The sequence below is a fragment of the Artemia franciscana genome, chromosome 16 (genome assembly GCF_032884065.1).
Source record: "Artemia franciscana chromosome 16, ASM3288406v1, whole genome shotgun sequence".
Classification (NCBI taxonomy): Eukaryota; Metazoa; Arthropoda; class Branchiopoda; order Anostraca; family Artemiidae; genus Artemia; species Artemia franciscana.
In genome coordinates this window covers 22,819,194-22,846,590 of record NC_088878.1, presented here as the reverse complement: position 1 = coordinate 22,846,590, position 27,397 = coordinate 22,819,194, and the positions used below count along the sequence as shown (strand labels likewise).

The following is a 27,397-nucleotide window of genomic DNA, read 5'->3' as shown; positions in this document are numbered from 1 at the left end:
ATATTTCAAGAGAAGCGTTCAAGTAATACAACCCTTTGTGCTTATGTAATTTTCGGAATAGGCACGGTCACCTGAATCAGAATTTAAGTCTAAAGGAGAGGAGCTAGATTTGAAAGGAAATCCTGTTGACGACAGTCCTTATGATTGTGAAAGTGACTGAATGTTCCGCTCTTACGATAAAGGGCTTAGTTAATCAAAGTCATCAAAGTGTTACAAACTCTTTTTTTTTACTCTTTTTCATTGTATTCGGTGCTTTTATAAATTAATGAAAAATAATTATGGTACGAGGAAAAATTCAGCCTTCGAAAACCGATCTGTCCTTGCCTTCTTTCTCCTTTTCGGTCTCAAGGTATTTAATTGACCCTTGAAGTTATATAGCCAAAGAATTGCAGCATCTCCTAAAAACTTTTGCACAAAAAAAAAGAAAAATCTTATCTTACATTTGGAACTTACCTGAGGGAGATAAGGTGACTAGATTCTCTCCAATTTCAACAACTGATTCTGTGTCAATTGCATCTGCCGTTTCTGGTAATCGAGGCAGAGGTACCCAGTCAAAACTCCTAGGTGGCTCTTCAATCTCCAGAGCGTCTGATTGCACTTCACCGTCTTCTGCAATAGATGTCAATTTCGGTGCGGCCTTTGATTTTTCTAAAGGTGGTTTGTAACTGAACAATTCTAAACGTGACAAAGCCGGATCTTGAGTCGTTCCATCAACTGGCTGACCTAAACGAATTTGCTGATTCCGAAGTTTTTGAGCACGAAAGGCAGAAAACGCTATTTCTAACCGAATGCGTAACTGCTCAGCTAAGTACTTAGCCTGGAAAAAATAAATAAATAATCAGTCCTTTATATCCTCAGGTCATATAACATGGTTTTGTATAAGCTGGGAAAATTGAAAAATAACGTTCAGATGAACAAAGACTATTAATTAAAAAGCAAGCTTAAAAAACATTAAGAAAGTAACTACCTCCAGATTCTAATTCTGCGATGCATTCTAACTTTATCGCTGAGTAGCTTTTTAGTCTTCAATGGATAAAAGTTAACAGGCGACTAAACAGCCCTCGGACAGTATACCAGGCAAAGTAAGAAAAAACAAAAAAAAAACTTTATAACATTCTAACCAATGGTCTGCGTAGCACAGTTATCGATATCCTGAATTGCTGCATTTGGCCAGGATCGCAATGCGTGGTTGGGGACAAATCATTTCCCCCAATCCAGGCCAAGTAGACGCAAATAAACTGATAAGCATATTTATCATGCATCCTATCATGACCATCCTGTCTTAAAAAAAAACTTGGATGTTAGAATTTCTTCCATTTTAAACTCTTTCTATAGTGTAATCTATAGAACGATAGATAGAAGGATATATCTATGGGATATATCCCATAAGAACATAGATCTATAAGATATAGTGCAATCTATACTCCGTCCTAAAGTGCAATCTGGTTGCTTGAAGTTTTTTGACCCAAGAGTTGTCTTATTCTCATCCCCTTTTGTTTTACCTCAAGTTTCTTTAAGTCAAGTTCCAAAATTCTATGTTCTTTTAAATTAGGGCACATCCACAATGAGATGTTACTAATGTCAAGATTTAGTAAGCGCCAATTTGGATCAATCTGATTTTTCACAGAATTTCCTGATTGGCTGAAAAATTACATGGACTATTTTGACTGTGGCCACAGTAGTGAGTGTACTACTGAGGTTAGAGAAACATTCACGCGTCCATAAGCCCCCTTTTCGAGAGCGAGGTCAACTAACATACCTAATTAGTATTTATTCCATTAGTAATTCTCAATCTTTCCAAGCTAAGGAGCGGCTGAAAACACATCTCAAAAACCACAGCTTATTTTAAAACCATCTGTGAAAGATCTTCATGAAGTAGTTTATTCAAGACGGTCGCTCTGCAAACTTAACGATTTGCCACAGTTGACTTGTAATCATTTAAGATCGATCAATTTCTTTTTTTAATACGTGCTATAAATGTAAGGTTTTTGAATACTAAATCCATGATTTAGAATCCATCCACAGTTACCTTCAAATGATACTGATAGCATTGGAAAGTCTGTAAGTTATAATTCTATTGTTAAGTTGTAGCTGATATTGTTTCCCTAAGAGCAACTAGTTTTCACTTTTTAAATTAGTTTTGATTTTTTACTTCGTATTAGTAAGTCTATAATTTATAACCCCATTGTTAAGTTGTAGCAGATATTGTGTCCTTAAGAGCAATTAGTTTTCACTTTTTTACTTAGTTTTGATTTTTTACTTCATATTGATAGGTCTGTAAGTTATAACATTTTGGTTTCTTCAACCACATTGGTATGTTTCTGTCGTTTACTACATAGGGGTAATTATGACCTGCAAAAAGTACAGCGAGGTGGCTCAAGCTCCCAAGGTCTATCACAGATCGACCACGCGATGAAGATCTTGCACATAATAGTTCTCATCCGCTTCAAAGACTCCCTAAATAAATTTAAAAGACCAGAACAAGCAGATTTCAGGCTTGGTAGAGGTTGCCGAAATATATTATGCACATAATTTATATAAGGTGTTCAATTTTCATCGAAGCTGGTAGAGTCCGTGTTCCGCATAATATGTGCGCTTTGTCGCGGTAAATACTACTTAGATAACTTAGTTAACAGTGTGAAGTGTCACGATGAAAATTGGTAGGCGTGTCAGGGAGCTGCACAAATTGACTTGATGAAGTCGTTTTCACCGATTCGACCATCTGGGGGGCTGAAGGGAGAGAAAAAGTTTGAAAAATTGAGGTATTTTTAACTTACGAGTGGGTGATCGGATATTAATGAGTTTTTATATTTAGAAGGACCTTGTGTCTCAGAGCTCTTATTTTAAATCCCGACCGGCATTAAGCTTCTGATTTTCCTTTTAAATCAATCTATTGATTCTTAGATTTTTGCTAGAGCTCATGCCATATGAGCTCTCGGCTGTTCGCTCTTCCAACCTCATCACAATTGCTCTGAGCTCTTGTCTATTTATGAAATGTTTGTATTCGGACAGAAAGTAGATAATTCAATAGCCCTTACAAACCGTGACTTAGCAAACGATCGAAGAGAGCTTCATTGCTCCAATGGCACTCGTTTCGGGCGTTAAAAATAAATGTCCCGATCTTTTCCCTTGATTTTTGAATGATCGACTTCATGAAAGTGATGAAAGATTTGAGAGCCAAGCCATGGCTAATTAGAGTCAAGCCAACACAGATAGTCTCTGTGAGAGGCAAAGCTGACATCGCTTTTTCAAAGTTGAATAAAAATGATAATTTCACTTCTTGATGATCACGTCTATCATCCATCCTAAACTCCACACGGGTGTGGGGGGGGGGGGGGCAAAGCTATCAATAGTATGGTGTAGCTCTACTACCTCGGCTCTATCCTAACTCCAAATAGCGATGCATATACTGAATATGCAGCAAGAATAGCAAAAGAGTGCACATTCACAATTATGAAGAGGTCTTTCGGAAGAAGGCGCGAGGTCAGCTTAATAACTAAGATGAACGTATATAAGGCAACCGTTCGACCAATCCTGTTGACTGCACATCCATGGAACTCAGCTACTAAAGGAAAAGAAACTCGCTCCCTAGAAGTATTCGGTTATCGTTGCATAATACATATTCTGCGTTTCAGTTGAAGATCTAGCTATCAAACAATGAAGTTCCACGCCCCCTCTGCCTTGACAAATAAAAAAAACACCTGATATTCCTTGACATACGCTAAAACAGACAACTGCACCATACTCGGTAAACCCCCTTCAACCTTTTCCAACTTAGAAACGGGGAAGTGGCGGACAGGGAAAGGATCTCTGGCAGACATTCAACAATGACCTGAATCCTTAGGCTGGCTTCCTGCAACACGGGCATCACAGAGATAAGTTATTGCTGGACATCAGAGAAGAGGCTGTAGCTGACGGATCATTTTTGGACATCAGTGATCCCGTCGGTCATTGGTGCCAGGCAGAATGGATATTCGTTTGATTCCTGCCAAAAGAGTTGTTGTCTATTCCACAAAGGTAACCGCTGGTTCATTCAGTGTTCTTTATCAGTTTGAGTGATTCATCGTACCTCTGTGTCAGTAGCTTCCAGTCATTTTGGCAGGTTCTTTTACTGACCAGTTAGGACGTTTTTTCAAGGCATTCTAGTTTTTAAATGAACTTTTTAAGCTCAAAAGATAAGAAAACTATAATTCATACTCCTTGCAAAAGAAAAAAGCCAAATATTCCAGTGAAAAACTACAGAAAAAAGAAAGTTTATTTTGTTGTTTCGAAGAAAAAACTAAACTGAAGACATTAATTTTGTGTTTGACCTTTTATTTTGTCCTCTAGACACATTTTTGGATGATTTTTTGAGTCATTTCTTTTTTTAGACAATTACCAGCTCTGGTCCAGCACGTCTGGTTGCACCACTTTCCCTAGTGATCTAGTAAATCCCTAAACATTTTATATTAGTCTAGTTCTTTACCCCTTGCTTATGTTTATTATATAACTGTTTGTTTTTATTTTACACATGTAGTTCAAGAAATTTTATATATAACTTAATGGTTCCCAAATTTTTATAATCACTTTTACTGGCAAAAGTATTTTCCAGACAAAACAGAAGTGTCCAATTTCCGCTATTAAATCGAAATTTTTTTATTATTTTATTGTGTTTAAATGGTAAGTAGTTCATGTAGGAACGATAAAACACTAGGATAGTGCAATATAATAACTAAAACGCAATTAGTAATACAAATTCACTAACCATATCGAGATAAACCAACGATTTTCCATTTTACCTCAATGTTTTATCGGCTATTTACTTTATGAAAATGAAGAAAAACAAACTTAGTAGACTTGCAAACTACGAAATTTCCAAATATACATCACAGGATTTAGCAATTCGATTTCATTTCCAAATGTCATGGAATCCCAATTTCCTAAGTGTTCTTTTAAATCACTCTTACTTGAATTAGGATTGTCATAAAAAACAATGAATAAGTCGAATAAGGTCAATCAATGAATGAGGTCGCGCTGTACTTCCGAACAATTTAATATTTCAAATATTTTTTTAAATTTTACTTTTCAGGCATCTTAGTCGACAATACATAAAATTTCATCCGTAGCCTGGACTACATTCTTAGAAACTGCACTTTTAGAGGCGAAATATAACGTGCTACAGAAATTTTTTCCAAAAATTTAAAAATGTAGGGAGTGGTCTACAAACTCTTGAGAAATATTTAAAGAAGATATCTGAAAGCTCTTAACCATCCCTTACTTGATCAAATAATGATAAATAAATATTTATAAATAAAGCTTCTAACGGACGTTTTTTAAGGCCACTCTCCTTTAGAAAATTCAACATTTGAAAACATTTCAGGCACCAATTGTGATCGCAAGTAGAGAGCAATATGCATTTTAATAGTGTTTGGACACAGGGTGATTTAAATATCTCATATGAAAGAGAGATGTCATTCAATTTGTTTAAGATGTGAGAGATTTCAAATTTTTTGAGGGGAGGACAAGGTTGAAAATAAATCCTTATCCAGCCTCAATAACTGATAAAGAAGGTGTTAATAATAGATAGGCAGAACTTTTTGAGAATAAACTAAACCGTGATAAAATTGTAGGACATGATTTAAAAAAGAATATTGTGCTTGAAAGGATGTCTTTGAATATCTTGAAAGTTGCGTTTAAAAGCATGGTCTTGGGGCCTGCTACATCAGTATATGACGGCTATGAAATCGCTAGATGTCTCCTTTTTGAATTACTTTTCCTCAAAGAATTACCAAGTAACTTCAAAATTAATTTCCCAAAATTATTTTTTGGAAGGGAATGTATTTTGGTCGGTCAAGCGCTCTTCCTAGATCATTTGGATACTGCATATTATATAAGCACAAACACTTCAGTTTCCGACGGATATTAAAAAAAAGTTACACAAAATGAAAATTTATAGTTCATCATGACGAACTGATTAAACAAAGACATAGGTCTTTAAATGATTATTTATTCCATGTCCACTCGCTATTTTAGTTAACTCTTTTTATTTACTAAACTGAAGGATATTTAGCTGAAAGGTGTGTAGCCCCCACATCTGCAATACTATCGCCAATTAGAAATTTCGTTAGCTCTTTTTTTCTTAATATAAGGCAATCATTTAAGGGCCTTATTTAAGTGCATGTGTGTTTTGAGATGAATAAAACAAACAATTCTCTTTTTTGGGGGGGTTTTTCTTCCAAAAAATAAAAAGAAATAGTAGGTTGACTGCACGTCGTATCTTTTGAGTCACTATATATAAAAAAAAGTCATTTACTACAGCATCAACTACCTTTCTTAAAGTATATAAGCTTTGCCCTATACCAAGAAATCATGCCTAACAACTTTACGGTCTTTTACAATTCGGGTCAGATTTTGGCAGAATTAGACGCTTGTTAATTCTGGAATTTGTTTTAACAGCCAATAAAGTAAGGTTTTCTCTTATTTCATTTCATTGATTTTTTCTACTTAATTATTCTTATTAGTTTTATATCATTTTTAAATTCATAAAACCTAACAGATTTATCACATATGCATATTTACCCTATACAACCTTAATTCATTTCCCAGCAAGAAATTTCTTATCTATATTACTTGAAACCACTAATCTTTGAAATCTGACATAAAATGGAATAAGCATATTTCAAGTTCAAATGCCATCAGAAAACGGATTAAAAGGTCAACAAGGTCAGCTTTACCCATCAAAGCCATGTTCTTCCTACTGTATGGGAGTCCCTTCCTTATGATATAGGTCAAGATACTGATAGGCTGACTTTTCGTGGGTTGCTCAGGGACCATTGTTTTGGTATTTACTATTTATGATATTATTTTTTTTTTTATATAGATAAAGTAGGGAAATAGTGAATAATAGTGGTGTTATATTAGGTTTGTGTAGTACAGAGTCTCAAGTGGTGACTTTTCTTGCTTGTTTTGTTTGTTTTTTTGGTTTTTAGGGGAATCCATTGATAAGCGATTTGTTTTATAGTTTCGAGAATGGCCGCAGAAGTCATAAGGCTTTTTGGCAAATTTTTCTTTTTTTGTATTTTTTGAGTTTTTAAAGAAATAAATTGTCTCTTTCTCTCTCTCTCATCTAAATCTCTTTAAAAAGCTTCTCATAAGCTATATCTCACCTGGGCATTGCTCCTACATAAAACAGCATGACATCGAAGTTCCTGTTTTAATCGAGTAGTTTCGTGTCGATAAACCCAAGCAAATATATGAGGATAATGAGAAGGAGCCGAGCAAGTAGTCACTCTATGGCCCCAGTATTCTGTGAGTCCATGCTCCTTGGTAGTTGCTTTTAAGCCACCAGGAGACAGTCTTAGAACCATTTTTACGTCTAGGCGATTACTTTGGACATAATTTCTCCATAAGGTGGATAAAGGTTTTTCTAAACAACCCTCGCCTATAATTAAAATAAAGTGGTTAATTAATTCCTTAATAGCTTTCAGAATCCCCTTTGCAAGTTTATGGGGACGTGTTTTTCTGCAGCCCTGCAGCTTTAAAGTTTCAATCCTAGATGAAAATTCATACTATCATATTTGAAATTCAGCTTTATCCATCACAGAATTGCATTTTTTTTTAAACGACTATATTAAAAGATGTTTCTGTTTTTTAAACAAATTTAAATCACTCTCTGGTGAAAAATTGTAAATCATACCAATATTCGGCCTGTCTTTACTCGATGATGATATATTTTTCTTCAGCCCTACGGCTTTAATGTTTCAAAGCTAGATGACAATTTATACTATCATATCTGAAATTCAGCTTCATCCATCACAGAAATACATTTTTTTTTAATGATTATATTAAAAAGATATTGTTATTCTTTAACGAAATTTAAGTCATTCTCTGATGAAAAATTGTAAATCATGCCAATATTCTGGCCCATCTTTTAATATCCCCTGTGCAAGTCTATGGTGACGTATTTTTCTGCAGCCCAACTGCTTTAATGGTTCAAAGCTAGACGACAATTTATTCTACCATATCTGAAATTCAGCTTTATCCATCACAGAATTGCATTTTTTTTTTTTTTAAGACTATATTAAAAGATATTTCTATTTTTTAAACAAATTTAAATCACTCTCTGATGAAAAATTGCAAATCATACCAATATTCTGGCCTATCTTTAATCGATGATGGCATATTTTTCTGCAGCCCTACGGTTTTAATGTTTCAAAGCTAGGCGACAATTTATACTATCATTTAAAAAAATTCAGCTTTATCCATCAGAATTGTATTTTTTTTTTTAATGACTATATTAAAAAGATATTTCTATTTTTTAAACAAATTTAAATCATTCTCTGATGAAAAATTGTAAATCATACCAATATTCTGGCCTATCTTTAGTCGATGATGAGATATTTTTCTGCAGCCCTACGGCATTAATGTTTCAAAGCTAGGCGACAATTTTTACTTTCATTTTAAAAAAATAGGCTTTATCCATCACAGAATTACATTTTTTTTAGACTATTTAAATCACTAATTTAAACCATTCTCTGATGAAAAATTCTAAATCATACCATAATTCTTGCCCATCTTTTAATATCCCCTGTGCAACTTGATTATGACATATATCTCTATAGCCCTGCGGCTTTAATATTTCAAAGCTAGGCGACAATTTACCCCATCATATCTGAAATTCAGCTTTCGAAAATTACTATAATTTCATTTTTCGTTTTAGGTAAACCTAAAGAGCTACTGAAATACAAAAAGGAAAAAACCTAATAATTTGGGTAAAAAATTATTACCAAAAAGGGGTTCGTTTGTGGTTCGCAAAAAAACAAGAGGTTGTTTCTGTCATCTAGAAGCATGCATCAGACATCCTCATTAATAATGATATTAGATTGATCAGTCAAAGCGATGCCCTATAATTTTGGCAATAACCGATTTTTAACGTCACTACTAGAAGCGATAATATGCTGAGTTTAAAACAGGATCCCAGCAGCCACTAATTAAATTTAAACTTCCATTCCTGGTTTCCTAAGGATGTGTCCAAGACAAGATTTCATTTTTTACGTGGATTTAAAAATACGCAAGATTTATCAAAATCAGAATTACAAGTTTTTGTTGTTTTTTTTAAGGTTTTTTTTAGCAAGAACATCAAAAGTAACCTATATGCGACCAGTGAGTAAGTCTTTTACTCAGTCTCAAAACCAGGTTTTTTACAGCTGTCAAAATAAAAAATTAACATGACAACTGAACATTCCCCTCGGGAAGACGATTCAAGATAGGTGTGTACGGCTGAACAAGGCTATTTTTAAGCACTCTTTCTTGGACATTTCCAATCAGAACGAGTGGAGGCATTCTAACTGCCTAGTAGAATTAAAAAATGGTACCCCAGTCAAAGAGAGCTCTTCAGGAGGGTATGATTCAGTTTACTAGTCCGCCGCATTAAAATATGTATTATGTTATCTGGATATAATGAAAAAAAAATCAGGAACAGCAGACATACATTTCATTGCTCATTTAAAAACCTCTCACCGTGTTACTCTTGACTCGCAACTTCTATATCTGATCGGTGATTATTACTAGTCCAGCCAAGTATTCAAAGCTCTGGTAGAGTTTTCCATAGCACCATTAGTTCAAAAGCCGCTTAGATAAAGAAAGAAAAAGAGCAGGAGAGAGAGAGAGAGAGAGAGAGAAAGGAGGGGAAGGGTGTATATAAATAGAAAGGGATGGATGGGAGAGGTACAGAAAGCACTAAAGAGAGTGAAAAAAAAAATACCTCTGGCAAACCCGGTTAGGACATTTCCAAGGTAGATTACTTTGAAGTGAGCATCTTCACTATCTTGAGATTTTCTTCTGAATAATCTTCTAAATAGAGAAGTTTCTACAGGCATAACGCAAGACCTTTACTTCATTGTATCACAGTTGAGTTACTTAAACTTATCAAAATCAAACTGATCTGAAATTACAAAGAAAAGTTAGAGCCAAAAATTTTCAGTCACTTGTTACTGGTACCCTTGTTGAAGAAATTCAATAATAAAAACTTCACTGGAAGGGTCATGCCCTTTCGAAAATCTTGTCACACACCAGGTGACAAGTACCCAGTGTCACACAAAGACTGCAATGTTTATTGCGGAGAGCCGGAAGTGCGTCACGTGGGGCGGAACTAGTATTATTACGAGATGATACTATCTGGCAGAGTGGGCAACTCCACGCATTCTCCACTTTTAATTTGAAGACAAGAAAATTGTTTATATAGCACTCAAGGTAGATAACTTGACCCAGGCAACTGGACATACCAATAATTCAATCCATCTTATTTAACAAAGTGCAGATCAAAACATAGAAAGCTTTACACATCAAAAAGTCCATCCAGTCAGCTCAGTACTTAGAACTCGATACAGCACAACTCAACACTCCAAAGCAACTCAATTCGCCAAAAAATTAATCAAGGTAACTCAACCAAGAACAACTATACGCAAGTACAATCTGAAACATACGGGTCTCTCCCATCATCTAAGAAGCAAATATGCGTCTTCAAATCCATCAAGTGGATGAAGATCTACTCAGGAAATTTCACTCACTCTATCACACTACATAGAACACTTGAAATTAGTTGATAATAAAGTCAGAGCCTGAAGCTCCGATTTTTAAATTTTTCAATGTTTCAGAAAGCTCAGAAGCATTGATTGGCTTCAAATATGCTGAAACATCACTTGTATTTGATAAATATTTCTTAAAACTACCTTCATGCTCAGAAATAACTATACTTCGAACCAAATGCTTCCCCACATCAGCAAAATGAACGCACATTCTATCAGCAATTGTATTATCATCATGTATACCGTCAGGTAATATACCATCATTATTAGGACTTACGGCGGATTTTATAATTTGCCATGTTTTTCTAGGGTTACCTTCACAAGATTTAAATTTATTACGATAGTAATCAGCTTTGGCTTTAAGAAGTAGTGGATTTAACTTGGAAGGCTCCAAAGCCTTCCAAAGTTGGTTGGAACGACCAAGTGAGTTTTATTGAAAGCCAGACAAAATTTACAATATGCTATTATTGAAGCAACATAGTCCAATGTTCTAAATTGTGAAATCACAGTCATTGCTTGGACTACTAATAGGAAAAAACTAAACCAAAACAACACGTTGCAACACACAGAAACACAAGAGAAAAAGAAGAAATTCAAGTTACTTGAATAATTAAGCAAAACATTACTTGCAAGATGCGTAAAAGCTTAAATATACAAGTTTTTTAATTCTTAATATGTTTCGGAGTAATACACAATGTTTTCGTAATATTTTTTTCTTGTTTGTTATAACCACTTGCACAGAAACGGTAAGCAATTAAAAACCGGAACACTTTCCAGAAATGGGAACAGGGAACGGAGATGAAAAGTTCCTCCGAAATTTTCAGTTTCCAGAGATTTTCCACAAAAGAAACCTTTTTTCTAGCCAACTAATAGAATAAAGGAACCAACACGAAACTGTTCTAGCTCTGAAAGCAAACATCTTAGGGATTATATAATACCGGACACTTTAGAATATGGCACTATTCCATCTAGAACATATAATCATAAATCTGTATCACTTCCATATTTCCCAGAAATAATTCTAGAAAAGTCGGCCTCAAAATCCCGTATTCTGTTATGAAACGTTCTACTCGGATTAATTTTTCTTAAATTCCGCAGGCACATAAAGCTTTGGCCTTGACCGGGCAGAAACAAGTCTGTCTACGACTTGTCCCAGAGATGGGGAGGCAGGGGGGTGGTCAGAAATCATATCATCAGCGCGTGTATCAGAAGATGTTGTTGAGCCTCAGCTAAACTTGATGGGAGGTATCTACATACAAGAGCTAAAACTAGATACAATCAGATATCCACAGGAGGAGGTTGAGGGTTCAGGATTAGTTGAAAAATCTAAAAATCAAATATGATGGATGCTAGTGATCCATCTAAAGCCACAGATAGTGTCTTAGTTACACCGTTTGAAGTTCAGCATTCGACCAGAATTCGATGGGGGAGGAAAATCCGAAGTTCATAGAGATGTCCTTAAATTGTTGTGTCAGGACATTTACCAGGATAATTTTTCGGATCTCAAAACAAACCTGTTCAGACGTTACAAAAAACTGTTACTGTTCCTCTTGGGTACCAACAATTCAACCTCAGAGCGAGAAGTAAGTCTCCTCGTCAAAAACATCTACTAAACTGTTCGTCCAATATACCCCAAATTTAATCAAACGTAACGGTTAGATGAGGTAAGATTTATTCTACGAATTGAACTAATAAACAGACCCTAGATATCACATAGGCCCTAGTTGTCAGATTCTATCTTTTTTAGTCTAAGAAAAGGCTACAAAATTATATATGGCAACGTCAAATTAGATAATAACGATATAAAACAAAAATTATACAAATATAATTAGGCAAAAATAAATAGCCCAAGCCCAGGCAGAGTGAAATCAGACTTTTGGAAATAACCAGTATTGAAAGAAAAATTAAAACCAGACCACAAGTAAAAAAAAAAAAAAGAAAGGTCAAAGTGGCAACGTCAAATCTGACAAAAAGGATATAGAACAAGAATTATAACAACAAATTCATTAACGTCAAAAAATAAATAAATAATGCATAAAATTTCAAGAATAAACACGGAAAGTGGAAGGAGAACAAGAAACATTTGGTGACGGGCGATTAGTCTTTTCAATTATGAAGGGAATAAATGTTTTTCGTTTCTTGATGTAAACCTAAAGCAACATATGGGTACAAAAACGAAGCCTGAGAAACACAGGAGGGGCAGGTATTGAGGAGGGAGAGACCATCTTTAGGAGACGATATTTTTGGAGCGAGGGTTCAGCACTAGATTTTTTATTGCAAAACAGAGACACGACCTAATATTTTTGCACTCCTGTTTCTAACCTGAGTTGTTGTTTTTTAGGAGGAAGTACGAGACATTGCCCTCTTTAAACACGATTCAAAGGGTTTTTTTGGATGGATTAAATATCATCCAAGTGCTCACTTGAAATGCCGGGACAGCCATATTCAAGTAGAAGTCGAGCAAAGGAGATATAAACATTTAAATAAAGAGAAGGGTGACAGCCAGGCCAAGATTTACCAATAGGCCCACTAGGCCCGGGCCTAGGGGCGCACAATAGATTTTCACTGAGCAATTTATCGTCACAGTGGCAGGTGTACTCAGCCGCCGCGCTGCGTATTTATAGAAAGGCGATTTTAAAGCAACACATCAACTTTGTGGCCGCTTATAAACTGCCAGATGTCTCCCAAGAATGGCAGCTGAGAGTTCGGTATCACCTCTCTGTTTCATTACTTTTGGCTCATCAGTTGCGTTCTGTTCAGTGCTTCCACTATCCCCATATTTTCGGGGATTTCCCCGAAAACCTCGCCAAAACGGAGCACCAAAACTCTTGAGCCTAGAAGCATCAAAGCTTTAAATCCGGCCCTTGTGACAGCTAAACTCAATAAGGACCTTTAGGAAAAGGAATAGATTTGAGGAAAATATTCTTGAAATGGATTTACAACATCTGATAAGTAAAAATTGCGACACACAGTAGTTTCAAGGAAACTGCAGAAATATTAGGAGAGAAAAATGAAGGAGGGTTTAAAGGAATCAATTGTAATTATTGTGGTTTTGTTCAAGTGTCATTTGGTGTGGTTTTTAGGATGGTCACAGGGTTGTTTAATAAGTTTATGCAACATGTTTCTAGTACCAATAAGTTATCGATAAATTTCTATTTAATGGTAAAATCTTTGGGAATGATGTCAATCACGGAGTTGCCACTCGTTTGGTATCATTAGAAGTATGTTATAGAATATCTTGTTAATAACCAAGTTTTCCCCGGTTTTCCTCGGAGTTGACACCGGATTCGATTTGTTGTTTATTTAATTTGGTGGATTCATATACTACTCCCCTGCCTAGCTTATGATTTGTGGGATTGTTTTGGTTGGCGAAGTGAATGCACAATGTTAAACATGTTTATTGGATGTATTTGCTTCAATTATGTTTCCCCTTGTTTTTTCTTGACCACAGAGCCTTATGGGGGAGACCAAGCTGAAGTGTTTCTTGTAACTTAATCATGAATAAAACTCCGAAAACTGTGAAACTCAGTGAAAAAAGTTCAGACCTATTGAAGTTCCTTGGGGATGTTCTGGCCGACTTCATCGACAGTCAGCGAGAATGGAATTATCCGGGGAGTTTTTTGGTGTGTATGTGTGTAGGGGAAGAGGGGGGACTACGTGGGACGAACCTTCTATGGAGGAATTTTTCGTTGGAGGAGGAAATTTTCCATAGAGGAACCGGTTTTCCCGGCAGAATTTAAAAAACGATCAGAAATTAAACAAAAAAAAACGAGTTTTTTCAACTGAAAATAAGGAGCAACAATAAAACTTAAAATTAACAGAATATTTTACGTATATGTGGGGGTTGCCCCTTCCTCAATACCTCGCTGTTTACGCTAAAGTTTTTTTTAGTACTTTTAAAAAAGCTTCTTATTGTTCTAATTGAACGGGCCATGATTTTCAGGAGTCGTTCTTAAACAGTTGGGACAAAAAGTCAACGAGGGGACAATCTCACTCGTATACGTAATAATTTACGTTCGTTCTAAGTTTTAAGGTTGCTCCTTTCTTTCAGTAGAAAAAACTTGGTTTTTAGGTTAATTTCTTATCGTTTTTAAATAACGTAGGAAATCCGGCTCCCGCTCTATGGATAATTCCCTTCTCCCACGAAAAATTCCCCCTAGACAATTCCATTCTCGCTATATTCCCCGGAAAATTCCGCCTGAAAAATTCTTCTAAGCAGACTTTCATTTAAAAGACTTTATTTTCCGATTGTTTTCCAAATCATGCCAGAGATCCCCTCGTGGAAAACGTTCCCCCACCCCCCAAATGAAAAGTAGCTCCCGTAGAAAATTCCGCATAGAGAATTTTCCCGAAGAAAATGTCTCCCATGGAAGACCCCCCCCCCGGAAAAATTCTCTAGACATTTCTAACCAGGTGAAAATTTGGAATCATTGGTTTGATATAATCACCCCTGGGAAAAAATAAATAATAAACAAAAACGCATCCATGATCTTTCTTCTGGCAAAAATAAAAATAAAAATCCCACATTTTGTTGATGGGAGCTTGAAACCTTCACAGTGGGGTTCTCTGATACGCTCAATCTGATGGTGTGATTTTCATTAAGATTCTGTGACTTTCAGGGGATGTTTTCCCCTTTTTTCGAAAATAAGGCAAGTTTTCTGAGGCTCGTAGCTTTTGATGGGTAACACTAAACTTAATGAATCTTATATTTTTAGAATCAGCATAATAAGCCAATTCTTTTGATGTATCTACTGGTATCAAAGAGTTTCAGAATTTCAGATTTTTTAGAGTTTCAGTTACTATTGAGGCGAGTAGCTCCTTACTTACAGTTCGTTGCCACGAGCTGACTGATAGAGCATTTTCTGCAAGAAACAAGCGCCATATGAGCCTTATTCTCTTTTTTTAACCTGTCTTCACACCCACAAGTCAGATATTTTACGAGCTGAATTAAACGGAGGAAAGTGCGTATTCGCATGCACAAGCAAATCTTTTTACGGACAGACCATAGCCGCAGGAAATTTTCCAGGGTTCGCCACACAGGTAATTGTGGATACAGAAAATGCATAAAACGCAGTGCGGTGTTTCCGTTTGGATTACATTTGTTACTCCATGACTGTGACAGACGAGGCACAGTTGCTTCAACACTTCAAAAAGTCTTCTCCCAGGAGGTCTAGCTTCGGCCGGTGTTAGGAACTAACCAATAAAAGCCGTAAGAACTTAGCCTTAGGGGTAGTTAAAATAATGTAATATGATCATGTAAGTTACATTACAGCAAGGTAAAGTGAAAATACTATTCGTTTTATGATGATAGCCGCTTACCCTTGTCTTGTCCATTCAAACTCGACAAACTTTCTTCAATTTACTGTTCCTATATCCTATGCCTCGCAAAAACTCAAACGAAAATAAAAATAATTTTTTTTATTCTCGAACATAAGTATTATCTTTATTTTTTCATTGTAGTCCATAAACTAATAAGCTCGGCAAACTATACTGAAAAATTTACACAATTCATTCTAGATCATTATCACTTGGTTATGCGATGCATAATAATTGTTTTCCTACTTGGCATTATATTGGCATCAAATAAACCTTAAAAACGATGCAAGTATCCATTTTTCTTACAAAACTAGCAATAAAAAAAAATCCCAGCAGTCACTAAAATTAAGACCATTAAGATAATAATAATAAAAAATAATTTTAGAAGTCTGATGCTAGAAAAAAAAGAAAAAAGTTTTTAGCGCCGATTTTTTGTGTTTTTCATTATTTTAGCGTGTTCTTCGCAAAAAATAAAATAAATAAATCCGGAATTCCCTCGAAAAAAGTTAAGTGGACTATTTCCATGGTCTACCCCAGGTATAGAAATGATTGCAGGCATAAGCATGAACAATCTGATCTTCCGAGGGACTAGAAAAATTTTTCTCGTTGATACCTCACAATGAGTGTTAAAAAGCCAGAATTTCTAGTTGCCCCTGCAAAACAGTTTGACATAACAGGACGACAGATATCTTCAATCTATCGTCCCCTTAAATGTAGGTATGCTGTCATCGTATTTCTACGCCTACGAAATTGAAACAAACAAAAAAAAAACGGACTTTTTGTCGTTTTTTAGATCAGCTATGAATTACTTTTCAAAAAAAATTGCATTTACTTCATAAAAGAATATCCTGTTGCTTAAATTGTACTTTCAGAAACATAAATCAATAATACTAAATCAAACGGTTGGTGGTAACGAATTGTAAGTAAGGAGCAACGCGGCTCAATAGTAACCGAAACTCTAAAAAACGGGATTTTAATACCTATAGATATGTGAAAAAAAATGGTTTATTATGTTGATTCCAAATATTTAAGTTTAGTATAACTCATCAAAGGCTAAGAGCCTGAGAAAATTTTCCTTTTTTTCGAAAAAGGGCAAAAGACTTAAAAGTCAAAGAATCTTGATGAAAATAACACCACCAGATTCAGCGAATCTACGCCTTTTCTTTTTTTCTATGCCTACGAAATTGAAACAAACAAAAAAAACAGATGTTTTGTCGTTTTTTTAGATAAGCTATGAATTAATTTTCAAAAGAAAAATTGCATTTACTTTATAAAAGAATATCCTGTTGCTTAAATTGTACTTTCAGAAACATAAATCAATAATACCAAATCCAACAGTTAGTGGTAACGAATTGTAAGTAAGGAGCAACGCGGCTCAGTAGTAACCGAAACTCTAAAAAATGGGATTTTAATGCCTATAGATTTATGAAAAAAAATTATTATGTTGATTCCAAATATATAAGTTTAGTATAACTCATCAAAGGCTACGAACCTGAGAAAATTTTCCTTGTTTTCGAAAAAGGGCGAAAGACTTAAAAGTCAAAGAATCTTAATGTAAATAACATCATCAGATTCAGTGAATCAGCGAATCTTATTGCAGAGATTTCAACCTCCTATCTGCAAAAATGTGAAATTTCCTTTTTTCCACAAGAAAGATCAAGAGTGGGTGTTTATTAGCTGTTTTTTTTTTCCAGGGGTGATCGTATCGACCCAGTGGCCCTAAAATATTTGGAGAGGGCTCATTAGAACATAAATTATAAGTTCTAGTACCCTTTTTAAGTGACCAAAAAGATCCGACGGAAACTGGGCCCCTCCCCCACTCATTTCCCCCCAAAACCGTCCAATCAAAATTGTGAGATAGCAATTTTGTGTACCATAGTTGAAAGTCCCAATAACTATGCCTTTGGATAAAACATGACCTCCCAGGCACCAGGGGAAAGGTCCTGAAGTTATAAAGTTTGTCCATAGTTTACGTTCAGTATTTCTCATTGGGAAGTATGCATACATTTCGAGGGGGGGACAGATTTTCTTCTGGAGGGTCTTACGGGGTAATTTTTCACAGGGAAGGAAGTTTCCAGGGAGTGAACTTTTCAAGGGAAATTTTCCAGTGGGGGAATTTGCCATATTTCCTATACAAAATTGTTTTTGTCTTGCTTTCTCTTTTCGGTCTCAATTTTACGTGTGGAGATGTTAAGGGTAAAGGTCCGGGATAAATTTTCACTGGGATTGAATTGTCTGGAGGATAATTCAATAGAGAGGGGTATTTCTCCATGGACGCGAATAGTATCCCCATAGGCACTTTAAGAAGGCCCAAAGTCGCTACTCTTTTCTTCTAGAGAGTTAATCATGAATAAGTTTAACGGCGATCCCCTCGAGGAACATGTGCTATTATTTATTTATTAATATATAAACGGTAAGCAATAATGCTTGTCGCTAATATTATATAGGTATTATATAGTCATATTATATAGAAGTTTATATTACAGATATTTCTTTAAGATGCAAATGTTACGTAATAGTTTCTTTAGTGGTTCAAAAACCCAAGGAAGTCAGAAAAAACCCTCAGGGTCCCACCAATTCATAATTTCTTTGGCGTTACATCATAGGGAGTGTTTTCTTCAAGACATTTTCAAGACGTTTCAAGACATTTCAAGACATTTCAAGGCATTCTTAAGGCATTTTTCTTCGAGGCGTTTTTCAGGACATTTTTCTTCAAGGCGTTTCAAGACATTTCAAGACGTTTTTAAGACATTTTTCTTCAAGGCGTGTTTCAGAACGTTTCAAGACATTTCAAGACGTTTTTAAAGACATTTTTCTTCCAGACGTTTTGCAAGAGATTTCAGGAAATTTCAAGACGTTTTTAAACATTTTTTTCAAGACATTTTTCTTCATTATTTCATCAGTTCTTATGCAATAAGGGAAAGTTTACATATGATAAGGATGACGCATTCTCGCGTGACTTGTTAGAGGTGTTTTATATATAGGCGTTTATTCCGAGATTTCATTTTCTTTCAAGTCGTTTTTTCTACAGGAAACCCTTATAATTTAAATATTTTTAACACTTCTTGAATCGAAAGACATTACCCCTCAACGGAACTGTGTGCTAGACAGCTGGAGCAAGAAGCAATTGATTTTATTTTGATTCGGGGAATACTTTCTAATGGAAATGTTTAGAAAAATCTATGGATCGCGTGTTTTCTATGTCTGGAACAATTGACATGCGGGAAAAAATTTATTACTTGAAATTGGTTACATTTGATGAAAAACTGCTTCTTACATTGTTATTTATTTTCTAATGTGACCTAGACATGTTTAGTTAGGTACTGGATCAGTGACATGTTTCATAGCATTGGCTTCAGATATTTTATTGTGTAAATGATTACGCATTGAATATTCATCCTGAAACAAGAAATATAAGAGATAGAAACTTTTGGGAGGGTGAGGGTTGTTATTAGAGGTAAATTTACGTCATATTAAGAGGTATTTTTGAAAGGAATTGATGAAAATGCCTCGTTTTTATTGCTCTAATAGACTCACATGCATGTTACATTCTATTAATTTAAATCTTGGTATTAGCAAAATCATCTTTTAAATGAGCTGTAAGAATTACGCTTTATGCAGCAGAAGCTTCATTACTTGCAAAAGTAATAACGAGAAAAATTTCGACTTCACAATACGCTTTCCTGCTAGTAAATGAAACATGCAAACGAACGAAAAAGAGATACTTTTTTGCATTCGGTCATTTCTGAGAGGTTTCGATGAAAATGCCATGTTTTTTTACCCAAGACTATGCATATTCAGGCCACCGTGAAAATATGTGGCTATCCCCTAGCTATCTATTCTGGAGGGGGGGGGGTCATTAGAGGTAAATTTAAGCCGCATTAAGAAACATTTCAAGGGGGTCTTAATGAAAATGCCTCGTTTCTATTGCTCTATTCACACCTGCATATTATATTCTATTAATTTCAATCTTGATATTACCAAAATCACATTTTGAACGCGATATTACGCTTTATGCAGCAGAAGCCTCATTACTTACGATAATAATAATAACAAAAGAGCCAACTTCATAATACATTTTCTCGCTAGTAAATGAAACACGCAAACATAGAAAAAAGAGACACTTTTTTGCATTCGGTTTTTTCTGAGAGGTTTTAATGAAAATGCCACGTTTCTTCAAGCCAAGACAATGCATATTCACACCACTCCTAAAAAGTTCACCCCCTGAAAACCTACTTCCCCATGGAAAATTGCCCCGTAAAAACCCCCCAGCAGAAAACATGTCCTCCCATCCATTTGACTGAACCCCCCTTTAACTGGGCCCCGCGCAACTCAGCCCCTGTGCAACTCAACCCCATTTAACAGAATCCTCCTTTGACATGCTCTTGTACAACTCAACTCCGTTTAACTAATTCCTCGTTCAACTGGACCCCCATTTATCTCAACCCTCTTTTGACTTAACCCTTATGTAACCGACCGACATTTAAATTAAGCCTTGCTTCACTTAACTCAACCCAAAGCCAAAGAATAAATTTGAACTAGTATTGAAAAGAAGCTCAAAATAAGCTTCTTGCTTCGTTCGGAGTTTCTAACTTATATCAACCATTTGAGCAAGCATTAATAGGCACCAAAGGCCAAGTTAAATGCCTTTTGGTGCCAGCTTTTTATTCAAATGATTTGTTTTTTACTTGGTATTTCTTCGAATTTTTTTAAGTTATAAAATTCTTTAAACTTTTTGTTGTTATAAAGATGCCGTAGTAAGTCTATCAGAGAAGCTACGCAGCACAGCGGAGTAGTTTTTTTTTTGTCAGTAGTTTTTTACTCCATTCAAGTAGGATTTTATACACTTTCCATCTAAATACCCGATTTTGATTTCTTTCCCCGTACTTGGTCAATATTATAATTACTTTTTTTATCTGTAAATGAGGATGAGGGAGGATTATTGAATTTGCGCCTCAGTTCCAAGATTAACTGGGTAGGGGAGTATTCAAGGAGGGGAGGGTTAAACACCAGTATAAGGATTTTCGATCATGGAGATTTTATTGGTAGAGCATTTGTAGTCTAAAGCCTTTACACTCCAGAAATGATACGAAAATTGGATTTTGTAGCCATACGGTATGTTATAATGGTTGTTATGAGGATATTTTAAAAAGCGGCTAATTGTGGATAATAGATTCGGAATAACATTAAAAAACTCTCTACGATATTAGGGTGCCCTATCAGCACTGAGTAAATAAAACAGAAAAAAGGAGAACTATCATTGTTTCCAGTTCTTTTTAAAAGTTCCCAGAAATTTTTCCAAAAAGAAATTTTTACTATCAATTTAAATTGAACAGGAAGGGTATACGAAAGCACAGGTTGGCTAGCGCCCAGCCTCTCTCCTATTACATTTTCTGACTGAAGGGCCATAAAACAGAGATCAGCACCACCAGTAGGGACTGTAAAGTGCAAGAAGTATTCTTTTTTATTGATTTAAATAATAGCTATTGTTCATGACTCAGAATTAACAGGAAGTTTTTCTTATGATTTAGCGTTCTTTAAATGTGTCTTTAAGATTCTGCTAAGATTGTGTTTTTAGATGGGGCAAAATATAATCACATCAAAGGGGTCTAAAAGAAAAGACAAAAAAAAATGAACCCGCAAATAAACGCATTTTCATTCGAGTTAGATTAGTCTCCTAGAATAAAACGAGCTGAATTACATTTGTAGTTATATTATTGATTTGAGGAGGGTTGAACTGAATGTTGCGGATTTAAAGCTGGTTTGAGTTGACAGGTTTGGGCAAAATAAGTTGTTGAGTTGAATTGGGATTGAGTTAAATTAGGGTTAAATTGCACAGAGGTGAGTAGAAGGGGGTTGAGTTGCATGAGGATCAAATTACACAAAAATTGAGTTGAATGAAGTATTAGCTGAATGTGGGTAAAGTTACATGATGATTAAGTTTTATGGGGTTTAGTTAAACGGGTGCTCGGTTGCACGGGGCTTCAGATGCACGAGGGATCAGTTACACGGGGGTTCAGATGTTGTGGAACCTATAAAGTGTGGCGTTCAGACAATATTTTTCATTAGTTTAAAAAAGCCTTGAGGACGATCCAAAAATGGATATACCAAGTTAAATGCCTTTTAAGCTTCCTTTGGATGAATATACATACAATTTTTAATAAAAAATTTATATACCACAAGAGTGGCATCATAATTTTAGAAATGTCCGGCTCTACATTTATTGTCAACTATGTTGGCTAACAAGAAAGCCTCAACAACAGTTTAAATACCTTATTTCACTTCAAATACTAATAGAACAGTTTACTTGTAAATCCTAACCCTAATAATACACTAACTTTCATTAACCCCTCAGAGAAGTTATGAAATTCTTAAAACTTTTTGTTGTTTTAAAGGAGCCATCTGTAACTCTATCAGAGAAGTTATGCTGCACAGCGGAAAGTAGTTTTTTTGTCAGAGTTTTTATCTACTTAGTAGTTTCACGAAATGAACACATTGATTGTCAACCTGCATGATTCTCAACGCGGGGCACATGCTCCAAACTGACTACAATGTCTAAAAGAAATTCTTATTCTGGTTTAACGGCCCTTGTTATTTTTCAGTTGTTTTGAAAAATCTTTAGATAAATACAGAATTAGCTCTAAGGAATATACGATGGGAGGGTGGAAGTAGAACATTATATATAATCCTCAGGGCTGTATCCAGGACTTGTGTTTGGGGAGGGGGGCTTCAGAACAGGCATGGTCACATGAATCAGAATCTAATTCTAAGGAGAGGAGCTAGATTTGAAAGGAAATCCTGTTGAAGTCAGTCTTAGTGAATGTGAAAGTGACTGAATGTTCTGCTCTTATGATCCAGTGCTTAGTTAATTAAAGTCATCAAAGTGTTAAAAACCTCTTTTTTATTTGTATTCAGTACTTTTATAAATGAAGAAAAAATAACAAGAGCTAAGAGCTCATATGGCACTTGTAACGAGGCATGAAGAGCTAAGAGCCAAGAGATCATATGGTATGAGCTCTAACAAAATTCTATGAATCAATAGATTGATTTAAAAGGAAAATAAGAGGCTTAATGCCGGTCAGGATTTAAAATAAGAGCTCTGAGTCACGATATCCTTCTAAATATCAAAATTCATTAAGATCCGATCTCCCACTCGTATGTTATAAATACCTAATTTTTTCTAATTTTTCCTCTCCCTTTAGCCCCCCCAGATGGTCGAATCTGGGAAAACGACTTTATCAAGTCAATTTGTGCAGCTCCCTGACACGCCTACAAATTTTCACCGTCCTAGCACGTCCAGAAGCACCAAACTCGCCAAATCACTGAACCCCTCCCCCCCAACTCCCCCAAAGAGAGCGAATACAGTACGGTTCCGTCAATCACGTATCAAGGACATTTGCTTATTCTATCAACCAAGCTTCATCCCGATTCCTCCACTCAAAGTGTTTTCCAAGATTTCCCCCTCTAACTCCCCCCAATGTCAAAAGATCTGGTCGGGATTTGAAATAAGAGCTCTGAGACATGAATTCCTTCTAAAAATCAAATTTCATTAAGATCCGATCATCTATTCGTAAGATAAAAATACCCCAATTTTCACGTTTTCCAAGAATTCCGGTTTCCCCCTCCAATCCCCCCAATGTCACAGGATCTGGTCAGAATTTAAAATTAGAGCTTTAAAGCACAAGATCCTTCTAAATATCAAATTTCATTAAGATCTGGTTACCCTGTCGTAAGTTACAAATGCCTTAATTTTCAAAACTACCCCCCCCCCACCAACGCCACCAAAGAGAGCAGATCCGGTCCGGTTATGTCAGTCACGTATCTTAGACAGGTTTTTATTCTTCCCATCCAGTTTCATCCTGATTTCACCGCTTTAAGTATTTTCAAAGATTTCCGGTACCCCCAACTGCCCCCCCAATTACGCTGGACCCGGTTGAGATTTAAAATAAGAGATCTGAGTTACGAGGTCCTTCTAAATATGAAATTTCATTAAGATCTGATAACTCCTTCGTAAGTTGAAAATACGTAATTTTTTCTAATTTTTCAGAATTACCCCCCCCCCCAATAGAGCAGATCCGTTCCAATTATGTAAATCACGTATCTAAGACTTCTGCTTATTTTTCCCACCAAGTTTCATCCCGATCCCTCCAATCTAAGCGTTTTCCATCATTTTAGGTTCCCCCACCCTAAACTCCCCCCAATGTCACCAGATTCGGTCGCTACTTCAAATAAGAGCTTTGAGACACGATATCCTTCTAAATATCAAATTTCATTGAGATCCGATCACCCGTTCGTAAATTAAAAATACCTCATTTTATCTAATTTTTCAAAATTAACCCCCCCCCCCCCAACTACAACAAAGAGAGCGGATCCATTCCGGTTATGTCAATCATGTATCTATGACTTGTGCTTATTTTCCCCACCAAGTTTCATCCCGATCCCTCCACTCTAAGTGTTTTCCAAGTTTTAGGTTTTCCCCTCAAAACCCCAACCCCCCAATGTCACCAGATCCGGTCGGGATTTAAAATAAGAGCTCTGAGACACGATATCCTTCTAAATATCAAATTTTATTGAGATCCGATCACCCGTTCGTAAGTTAAAAATACTTCATTTTTTCTAATTTTTCAGAATTAATCCCCCCGAACTACCCCAAAGAGAGCAGATCCGTTTCGGTTATATCAATCATGTATCTAGGACTTGTGCTTATTTTTCCCACCAAGTTTCATCCCGATCCCTCCACTCTAAGTGTTTTCCAAGTTTTAAGTTTCCCCCTCCCAACCCCCCCCCCCCCAATGTCACCAGATCTGGTCGGAATTTAAAATAAGAGCTCTGAGACACGATATCCTTCTAAACATCAAATTTCATTGAGATCCGATCATCCGTTCGTAAGTTAAAAATACCTCATTTTTTTCAGTTTTTCAGAATTAACCCCCCCCCCCCCAACTACCCAAAAGAGAGCAGATCCGGTCTGGTTATGTCAGTCATGTATCTTAGACAGGTTTTTATTCTTCCCATCCAGTTTCATCCTAATCTCACCGCTTTAAGTATTTTATAAGATTTCCGGTTCGACCCAACTGCCCCCCCCCCAATTACGCTGGATCCGGTTGACATTTAAAATAAGAGATCTGAGTTATGAGGTCCTTCTAAATATCAAATTTCATTGAGATCCAATCACCCGTTCGTAAGTTAAAAATACCTCATTTTTTTAATTTTTCAGAATTACCCCCCCCCCAACGACCCCAAAGAGAGCGGATCCGTTCCGGTTATATCAATCATGTATCTTGGACTTGTGCTTATTTTTCCCACCAAGTTTCATTCTGATCCCTCCACTCTAAGTGTTTTCCAAGATTTTAGGTTCCCCCTCCCAACTCCCCCCCAATATCACCAGATCCGGTCGGGATTTAAAATAACAGCTCTGAGACACGATATCCATCCAAACATCAAATTTCATTAAGATCTGATCAACCGTTCGTAAGTTAAAAATACTTCAATTCTTCTATTTTTTCCGAATTAACGGGCCCCCCAATCCCCCCCAGATGGTCAAATCGGGAAAACGACTATTTCTAATTTAATCTGGTCCGGTCCCTGATACGCCTGCCAAATTTCATTGTCCTAGCTTACCTAGAAGTGCCTAAAGTATCAAAACCAGGACCGACAGACAGACCGACAGAATTTGCAATTGCTATATGTCACTTGGTTAATACCAAGTGCCATAAAAAGTATGTGAAACAAGGAATGTGGTTGAATACGGCTATTCAAATATGCAAGGTAGTTAGGGTAACATTTCTTAGGTTTAAATGTAGAAAAAAAATAACTAATGTGATTTTACACACATATCAGAGAAAATAATCAGATAATGTCTCTGAAAAAAAACAGGCTATCTTCTAATTTGGTGAAAAAAAAGCTAATTTAAAGCAAATAAGAATTTATTTCTCTAGTTCAAAATTATAATTATAATTCAATCATTTTTGGGAGTGCCATAGAAAACCCTTTGGGGAGAGGAAAGGACTTCCTCTGCCCATCCCTAGATTTTCAGCCCTACCTCATACAATTTGAAAATGCATTTTAGAGGATTTCCATAGAAAAACACAATTTTTAGTATTTACAATTATTAGTATTTTAGAAGTGCCTAAAGTATCAAAACCAGGACCGACAGACAGACCGACAGAATTTGCAATTGCTATATGTCACTTGGTTAATACCAAGTGCCATAAAAAGTATGTGAAACAAGGAATGTGGTTGAATATGGCTATTCAAATATGCAAGGTAGTTAGGGTAACATTTTTTAGGTTTAAATGTAGAAAAGAAATAACTAATGTGATTTTACTCCCAAATAATGGTAAATTTAATTTAATTTTTTATTTTTTTAATTTAATTTTTTAGTTTTTTTAGTTTCTTTCGACAAAATGGATGGTCAACATCAGGCACTGTCCAACTGCTGAGGTATTACCCTAGGCACAAGATTACCAGAGGGATAAACCAGACACTTAATTAAATTGATGGAACTCTATATGAAGGGATTTTAGCTTTTTTAGGCTCAGGAAAATCTGAATCATTAAAAAATTTCATTAAAAGCTGTAAGTGATCCTTAAAAAGAAATGCTCAACTGGTTTTGTAGCTGCAGGGCAACTCTAGTTTTCCTGGACAGATTATAATTTTTTTTTAACCAAATTATTTTTTCTTGTTCAAAAATTTTTTTATGAGACACCACCATTTTCAAAATTTTGATCAGTACAACAGCACATCTCAGAGAAAATAATCAGATAATGTCTCTTGGTGAAAAAAAAGCTAATTTAAAGCAAATAAGAATTTAATTCTCTAGTCCAAATTATAATTATAATTCGATCATTTTTGGGAGTGCCATAGAAAACCCTTTGGGGGGAGGAAAGGACTTCCTCTGCCCATCCCTAGATTTTCAGCCCTACCTCATATAATTTGAAAATGTATTTTAGAGGATTTCCATAGAAAAACACAATTTTTAGTATTTCCATTGCAGGAATTGCTTCCCAAGAGATATTAAAATTTGCACACACACCCCCCAATATTTTTGTACATTAATAGCATGGCTCATATTCTGATTTTTTGGGGGATCACATGGCACCTTATGATATCATTATCAAAGTCAAATTTATAAAAAGCACATAGGTACAAACTACTTTTTGAATGGGCCCTTAAAAGGCACTATTATTTTTCAGTGTCCCACATCCTAGCAGCATCCTTGTTATTCTAGCTGGGGACTATATTTCTGTTGCAGGGGTGTAATCTGCTATAAGGCAAGAGGGGGCAACTTCTACCCGCCCCCCTGCTGCTGAAATTTAGTATATTCAAAAACCTTGTCAGAACTAAGAAAAGCCTGTCTAATTCAAGCATCTACAGCAACAGGTGAGTTTTGCTAAGTATGTCTTTGCCTTTATGGTATCATATGACTCATTTTTCACTTGACTTGGAAGAATTAGCTTGAACTTTGCCACCCTCCAACACTTTGACAAAATTATACAACTCAATAGGGGAAAAGG

At 35.8% G+C, this 27,397-nt stretch overlaps 1 protein-coding gene across 2 annotated transcripts in view; it reads right to left on the bottom strand.

Annotated features, from left to right (window-relative positions):
* Positions 1–27,397, bottom strand: part of LOC136037240 (protein FAM43A-like) — a 57,825-nt gene that overhangs the window by 12,507 nt on the left and 17,921 nt on the right. The window contains exons 1-4 of one of the 2 annotated variants that reach the window (XM_065719854.1): positions 15,885–16,054; positions 9,743–9,922; positions 7,146–7,420; positions 454–817 (exon numbers count right to left, since the gene is read on the bottom strand). In XM_065719854.1, the coding sequence (XP_065575926.1) occupies positions 454–817; positions 7,146–7,420; positions 9,743–9,857 (754 nt within the window). In that variant the 5' untranslated portion in view covers positions 9,858–9,922; positions 15,885–16,054. Of the gene's footprint in view, positions 1–453; positions 818–7,145; positions 7,421–9,742; positions 9,923–15,884; positions 16,055–27,397 lie in introns of those variants that run through there. The other variant, XM_065719853.1, reaches the window with a different exon arrangement.